The sequence below is a fragment of the Gavialis gangeticus genome, unplaced genomic scaffold (assembly GCF_001723915.1).
Source record: "Gavialis gangeticus isolate Ggan-Ray unplaced genomic scaffold, GavGan_comp1, whole genome shotgun sequence".
Classification (NCBI taxonomy): Eukaryota; Metazoa; Chordata; order Crocodylia; family Gavialidae; genus Gavialis; species Gavialis gangeticus.
This window is the reverse complement of record NW_017728992.1, coordinates 128379599-128387581: the sequence shown is the minus strand read 5'-3', so window position 1 is coordinate 128387581 and position 7983 is coordinate 128379599. Positions and strand designations below refer to the sequence as shown.

Sequence of the window (7983 nt, the reverse complement as noted above, 5' to 3'; positions counted from 1 at the left end):
TGAGGTCCCTTCCAACCCTAACAACTATGAAACTATGATTCATATGACTTCATGATGTGGCTCACATGACTATTCAGACCCCTTTTCCTTTCCTCAAACATTCCTGTATGAAACAAACTGCGTGCCAGACTGCTCTTAGTAAGAGTAATGGGAGTGGGTAATAAGAGATTTCTCCTTTTATTAAATTTTCAGTTCAAAAACATGTTTGCAAATACTCATCCAAAGTAATTTCTCATCTGTACTTTGCACACACTGGTATAACTATGTGACAGAATTGGAGGCTGGGATTGTAAACTTGGCCTTGTCTGATTGCTTGCCCTACTCGGCCTTCCAGAAAATGAGCTGTTTATCTCATGAGGATAACCCAATGAGTCAGCTTTTAAATTAATACCATATTAAAAAATAAATAGCAGTCTTTCACTAGTGACACCTAGGACAGAGGATGCTAGGAACATAATGTCTGCCAGCTATTACATAGCTATATTCTTCAGCAGAAGGTTTGTCACTTAAAGCTTCTGTTTAACAAAGATTTATATATATATAAAAATAGAAAAGGGTATGGTTTTTGTGGGCTGATCTCTCTTTCGCTTCTGCTGGAAATTCTACTTGTGCTCACAGTCTGAAAGACCTGTACAACAGAGTCTAAGAAACTGAGATCAACTTTAAAAAAAGTCATACTTTTGTCTGAAATATTTACTGATTATTGTCACAATCAATAGTGAAGTTGTTTTAACTGAAAGTGGACAGAGGAGAAATACTGTTTTTTCTGAATGTCTTTTAAAAATGTTATGGTGTTGTTCTTTTGTACAGTCACTTTCCCCTGATATGTGTGTGGATCATTCACACACAAGGGAGAAAAGAAACACATTGTGGAGGAAAAAAATAGAGAAATGATTGTATGGATAGGAAACGCATGGGAAGAAGTATTTTTAACTTATTTCACTAAAATTGGCTAGATTTCATTTTGATGGTGTGCCTTTAAGACCTGATTAGAAACGAAGACGTATTTACCTTTTGTCGTTGGTAAACGTTTGTGAGAGGAGCTACTTGACAGTCTTTATGAGCACCAAAAACTTTGCACAGAGAGCATGTAGGCATTTCACAGTTTAAACAATAGATATTAATTTTCTCATCTTCATGCTCTTCACACATTGGCTGTTCAGATTTTCTTTCAGGTCTATGAGAGAAACATTTGAAAACATGTAAAGAGTTTACTTGCTTATCTGATCTAGATAATAACATGTGGTCTTCAGTATAAAAAAAGACAGAAACCAATGCCTAAGGTTGAAGTGCATAACCACAGAATAGTTTTAATTCTGCCATGGGGGGATGAATAAACAAACATATGTATTCGCAGACTTTCCTGGTACAGCATTACATAATGGAAAGCATGACTTCATACTGTGGCCCTTACTCAGGAAGATGCTTAAGCATATGCTATTTTTAAACACATTAGTTTTCCTCACTGAACTCTGGGGGACTACTTATACACATTGTTATGTTGTTTACCATCTTTCTGAATTGAGGCCCAGACTCTTGAGTGCTTCAAGGTTTAATCATGTAAAATATTGGCCACTCTGGCTTTGATTGTACAGAGCATTTATGCTGGGTCTTATTTTTAAGCGTGAGTAGTTCCACAGGAACTGATGAAAATTCATAGGCTCAATGTTAAGTCTCTTCAGTGCTTTCATGAATCAAACTCAGGATACTCAGGAGAATCATGGCCAAACCAGTTTTAAGGGCAGTTTCAGATGAGCAAGTTTCTAACATGGGCAGGGTCAAATTTTAATCCCACTTTCCTAACCACTGAAAATACAAATGACATAAAAAGTACTCCTTGTGCTATGCTGAGCCAGAAGCTTTTCTTGCACTAAAACACAAGTGTTGACAACATGATTTGGCCGCATTACACCAATCAATCCATCCATATTAGGAACCAGTCTAGTTGGAACCCACCATGTTTAAAATAGTGGCTTGAGTCCTGCCCAATGTAAATGGAGTGTCTCTCTGTTATAGTCCACAGTCCAAGTCCTATGTGCTTCCCTCACAAAAACATCCTGTAGAGTTTAACAGATGTGGAAATAATTGCTCCAGAGATATTTAATACAATGTTTTAGACATTTCTCTAAAATTGAGAATTAATTCGTTTCCATACTTTTAAAACCATCCTCCAGAATTTTGTGGCAAGGAAACAAGTGACCATTACATTCTATTAAAAATTCAACAACTCACAGAAAGATTATTCATGGTTTAAAAGGACTAAACCAAAAAGGGAGATAATCAACTTAACATCAGATATCTGCCTGAGATACTTAATGATCACTTAATGAGTTGATCACTTTCTCTATCCATCACAAAGCTGGCAAATCAGTCAGCAATGTAGAAATCCTCGACTTTAGGAAAGCTGACTTTCACAAGCTCAGGTGGTTTGTCAGATATCACAATCTGACAGGTAGGCAAGTCCATGATGAGTGGCTGCTCCTTAAGTATGCAATCCTAAAAGCACAAGGGAAGTCCATTCCACTTCACAGGAAAGGTAGTAAAAGTTCCCTTGGCTCAATAGGGAACTCATGGACCTCCTTAACCTTAAAACAGAAGCTTATAAGGGTTGAAAGACAGAAAATACTTCTAAGGAGGATTATATATCACTGGCCTGCACCTGTTGCAAGTGGACCAGAAAAGCCAAGGCTGAAAGTGAGTTCAAGCTGGCTACAGGAACCTAGGACAATAAAAAGTCCTTCTTCAGATATGTGGGAAGTCAAAAGAAACATAAAGGCAACATTGGACTCCTGCTGAGCCAAATGGGACAGCTGAAAACCAACACCCTGGAAAAAGCTAATTTCCTCAATGATTACTTTGCATCGGTTTTCCAACATCCCAATGGGATCACCCTGCCTGACAGGACACAGGATTACCAGAGTAAGGGTGACCATACACCTACAACTGGTGAAGACCTTATGAGGGAGCACCTTGAGAGGCTGGACATCCACAAGTCAGTGGGTCCAGACAGAATGCACCCAGGAGTGCTAAAAGGGTGGGCTGACATCACAGCATAGCCAATGGCAAAGATATTTAAGAACTTGTGGTGTTTGGGAGAGGTTCCAGAAGATTAGAAGAGGGTCAACATGGTGCCTATCTTCAAGAAGGGAAGGAAGGAAGACCCAGGGAACTACAGGCCAATCAGTTTGACCTCAATTCCTGGAAAGATCTTGGAAAAAAATATTAAAGAATCCATCAACAACAGACTAACAGAAAACATCATTCTGAGAGATAGCCAACACGACTTTGTTAAGGGTAGGTCATGCCTGACCAACCTTATTTCCTTCTATGACCAGTTGATGTGTCACCTGGACAGAGGAGGAAAGGCTGATATAATTTACTTGGATTTCAAAAAAGTCTTTGTCTTGGTCTCCCATGATGTCCTTATGGTAATATTGGGGAGTTGCGGCCTCAATAACCTTACAGCGTGATGGCTGGGGAACCGGCTCCGTGGTTAGACCTAGAGAGTGCTGGTTGATGGAACTGAGTCAACATGGTGCATGGGGACCAGTGGCGTCTTCCAGGGTTCAGTTCTCAGATCAGTACTCTTTAATATATTCATAAATGAACTGGATTCGGGTGTCAGAAACAGACTGACCAAGCTTGCAGGTGACACTAAATTTTGGGGAAGCATAGTCACTCAAGAGGATAGGCTGGGGATTCAGGCTGACCTGGACAGGTTTGCAAGGTAGGCGGATCAAAACCTGATGACATTCAACATAGAGAAATGCAAGGTGATCCACCTCAGGAGAAAGAACCCACATCATACCTGTAGGCTCAGCAGTACTACACTCACTAGCACCATGACTGAAAGAGACATGGGGGTCATGACTGACTACAAGATGAATATGAGCCACCAATGCTGCAGCCTGCAAAGCAAATACAATCCTAGCTTACATCTACTGATGTATCTCAAGCAAGATCCAAGATGTCATCCTCCTACTTTACTTGGCCTTAGTGAGGCTGTAGCTGGAGTACTGCAACCAATTCTGGGCTCCACAGTTTAAAAAGGATGTGGAGAAGTTTCAGAGAGTCCAGAGGAGAGCCATGCACATGATCAGAGGTCAAGAGAGCAGGCCTTATGAGGAGAGGCTGAGAGGCTGAGAGGCATGGGACTCTTCAGCTTGGAGAAGTGTAGGTTCGGGGGATTTGATGGCAGCCTATAAGTACATAAGGGGTATGTATCAGGAACTGGGAGAACATCTGTTCACCAGGGCACCCCAACGGAAGACAAAGTCAAATGGTCACAAACTGCTGGATGACCATTTTAGACTGGACATAAGAAAAAACTTCAACATCTGAGTCTCCAGAGACTGGAATAGACTCCACACAAAAGTGGTGCAAGCACCTACTCTGGACACATTCAAGAAACATTTGGATGATTATCTTGCTGGGGACATCTGACCTCAGGTGACTTCCTGCCGTTTGGGCAGGGGGCTGGACCCGATGATCTCGTGAGGTCTCTTCCAGCCCTAATGTCTATGAAATCTATGAACTCTATTAAATGAATAGTTTTACAACTAATACTCAGTTGAAAGGTATTTGTTTCTATATTTTGCAAACCATGCTTTGAAAGTTTGCAGAACAGAAAGAAATGATCTTTACATTCAATCAAAAGGGTCTAACACGTAGAAAGAAAGTATTATTTTATATTAAATTACAGAAGGCTTTTTCCTACAGGCTAGGAAAATGGGGCTAATTAATCTGTGTGACTGATGGAATGTATGTTTTCTCTTGTAAGCATCTTAAAAGTGAAATTATTCTTGAAATAAATAAATGAAATGAATGACGTTTAGAAAACGACAGAGCAGGAGGGAAAGTATCTTCTCCTTCCAGGTGTTTTAATTTCATGAGGTTTGAAACTAAGTTACAGAGTCATGTTGCTAAAATTAGCAAGTCTATACTCTGCAATATAACTAGATACACAGCAAATCATAAAATGGAGTAACAGAAAAATTCTAGGAAATATTCAGTTATATAGATTGGGTTGTTAACATATATTTGCTCAACACATACTTAGAAAACAAACACCCCAAAGTGTATATTTAAGGTTAATTGGAAGAGGTGAATTTCTAATGGAAAGGATGATTTAAATTGAAGGATCATGATTCCAGACACCTGAGTCGACCTCCATATGGTTAGCTGGGAACAGAAGGCTCAGCACACCTGGGCAGAGCACTGTTCAAAATGACAAGATAAGCAGAGACCAGAATGACTCCACTTCCAGAGTGTTTACAAGAACAGAAAACACCAGTGTTTCATGTGCCATTGGACTTGTGCCTACTAATATGAAAGACAGTCATGAAGGGTCAAAAAGGCAAAGGTATCAAATAGACTCAGTGCTGAGCTGAGGGGCCCTCTGTCAGAAGTAGATGATCTTTAGAAGCATCCCAAGGGGTGAGATGAAATCAGGACAGAAATCTGTGAACTCATATAGCCCTCAAGAGCCTGGCAAAGAAAACTGGAAATGAACAGATACTCTGTTGACTTCCAATCTCTTTCCTAGGCCTAGGAAAAGAAGAACTCTTCGCTAGATCCCAGAAAGTGGCCTCTTTTATGTCAGTGGAAATGCTGACTCATTGGACCAACCATAACGCTGTTATGAAAAGACACGGTTGATAAGCAACCAGAGGATGTAACTTACCTCTCCCTTACTCCTGTGTGATACAAGTGCAAATCTATTTTATGCAGGGTTAAATTTACAGTAATTTAGCAGGCAGGGGTAACAGTTAGGGTGTGGACTCACATAACACTTCTACTATTTTCAATGTGGTTTGAGCTGCAAGCATCTGTCAGTTCAGAATGGTATGAACCTCCTGGAAGTATAGCTGGATAGTTACCTATTATTTTGAACCAGGTCTTTGCAAACTGCTTCAGTGTCATGTGTGGACACCAAGCTTTCTATAACTAGTATCTGGTCTCCCCTGCAGGAGTATCACACTGCAGCACTCCTCCCCCCTCCAATGCCCACCCCTGCCCCTGCTCCCCCCAGCATAGAAACTGGCTGCTCTGGGATGCAGCCAGATCTATGCAGCCCCAGTACCTGTTGCCTGCATTTGACCACGATCCATGGCAACCCAGGTTGATTTTGTGGGGTGAGAGGGTGGAAGTTGAAGGTGGAGGGGGGCCAGGTGGGTGGAGAGGGTGTCCCTGCCTCCAGATTCTCTGGGTGCTCCAGAGACCTGCCTATGGTCTCTACTTTATGCTGTAGCTCTAAAGGACTTTTCCTACAAAGCTGCTCAATTGCTTCCATTGCCTTTAATCAACTCTGGTCCCTGGCACCCCAGGCTTATTTGGCAGAGCAGTTGGGAGAGAGGGGTGCCTGAAAACTACTCAATTACAACTGCATGGGGATGGGTGTGCAGGGTGGAATGTGCAGGGCAGGGCAGGCACCTGGGAGGGGTGGGAGGTGCAGCAGAGATGGCAAATCAGTCAATGGGCCAATTCACATCGAATTAAGGACCGTTCTGTGGTCATTGCACAGTGGATCATGTTTGTCTTCCCCTAGTAATTGACAGGTGCACCCACTCACTTGCCACCTCACAGTAGATGTGTGTGGGGTGGGGGTTAATTGAAATTAATTCAGCAGCTTTCTAGGAAAAGGCTTTTTAAAGCTGCAGCCTTAGGCAGAGACCTTGGAATGCACAACATTGGGAAAGCAGAAGCAGGGGTCCAGGTAGCCCTCACCCTCCCTCCTCCCAATCAGGGTCTTCCATCCCTGTTAGGGGAAATCCTGGGGAAAATCCAAGCACTAGTAAGGCATGCTAGGCCAGATACTCACTCCCATGCCCTGGTGGCAGTTTGACAGCATTGCAATGTCTAAAAAGGGTATCTTTTACTTTGAACCCTTGGCGGTATTTGTATGGACACCTCTGAACCAGGGCAATTGTGAACCAGTTCTCAATCAGTGACGCTGTTGGAAAAATTCAATGATTATGTCTGTCCACACCTTTTGAGAGTAACATCTGGTGGGCTGTGGAGCAGCAGCTCTACCTCCCCTTTTGATGTGGTTAAAAGTTCATGGTCAGAGATGTCATTTTCAAATTCTTTGTTAACATATGGGGAATTCAGGAGAGATTTTTTTCAAGCTCTTACAGGTAGCACTAAATTCCCTGATAAAAAAGGAGCAAGAACTGGTAACAGTACTTTGAGAGAATTAAACTTGTTTTTTCTGCAGTGCAGAAACAGCTTGTGACAATGTGAAGTGTGACTGGAGTGTGATTGTTTGGCATCCTACTGTACACATTATACTGGTGTACAAAAAATAGCAGATAGAAAACATACCTCCCCCCCACTGCTATATCGGGTGACTTCAATTTGGTGGAGAGTTATCCTTGAAAGTATCAGAAGCAAAACTCTACTAGTCTACTTAGGTTTCATCTGTCTCTATCCATTTGGAGAGTTTTTCTTTAAATGTACATCCTCAGTCATTCACTGAAATATCCTTGTTCAGATGGCTTAGAAGATCAGGCCTTAAAACTGCAACTCTGAACAAACTCATAAATAATACTGGGGTCCTTGATCTCAGTATTATACTTTGATTACCGCTCTCTTAAGCCAGACAAATAGATCTATTTACTCCTGTACTGCATCCACAGGGTGTTTCTATACATTCGTTAATGTGCTTTTGCTACTGTGCATTAAGTTTATTATCTCTAATATAAGGCATTGGCGACATGTAGGGGGTGCATGTGGGTGCCTGCAGGAGCTCACTGCTTGCCGCTGCCATGCTCCCACCACCAACAGAGCCGCCACTGCCTGCAGGAGCTTGCCATGCCCCACAGCCTCCGGGGGCACACGGCATTCATGATATGAAGTACTACATAAAGGCGCAATGCTTAATGTACAGTAGACTAATTCTAGTGCACATTAGCGTATTAGCACTTTTTGACATGACGCTTTAATGTGCAATAGAATAGGCTACTGTGCATTAAAGCACATGTA

At 41.9% G+C, this 7983-nt stretch overlaps 1 protein-coding gene across 3 annotated transcripts in view; it reads right to left on the bottom strand.

Moving 5' to 3' along the window:
* Window positions 1–7983, bottom strand: part of TRIM55 (tripartite motif containing 55) — a 77318-nt gene that overhangs the window by 46677 nt on the left and 22658 nt on the right. For all 3 annotated transcript variants that reach the window (XM_019527745.1, XM_019527746.1, XM_019527744.1), the window contains exon 3: window positions 1012–1177. In XM_019527745.1, the coding sequence (XP_019383290.1) occupies window positions 1012–1177 (166 nt within the window). The remainder of the gene's footprint in view (window positions 1–1011; window positions 1178–7983) is intronic.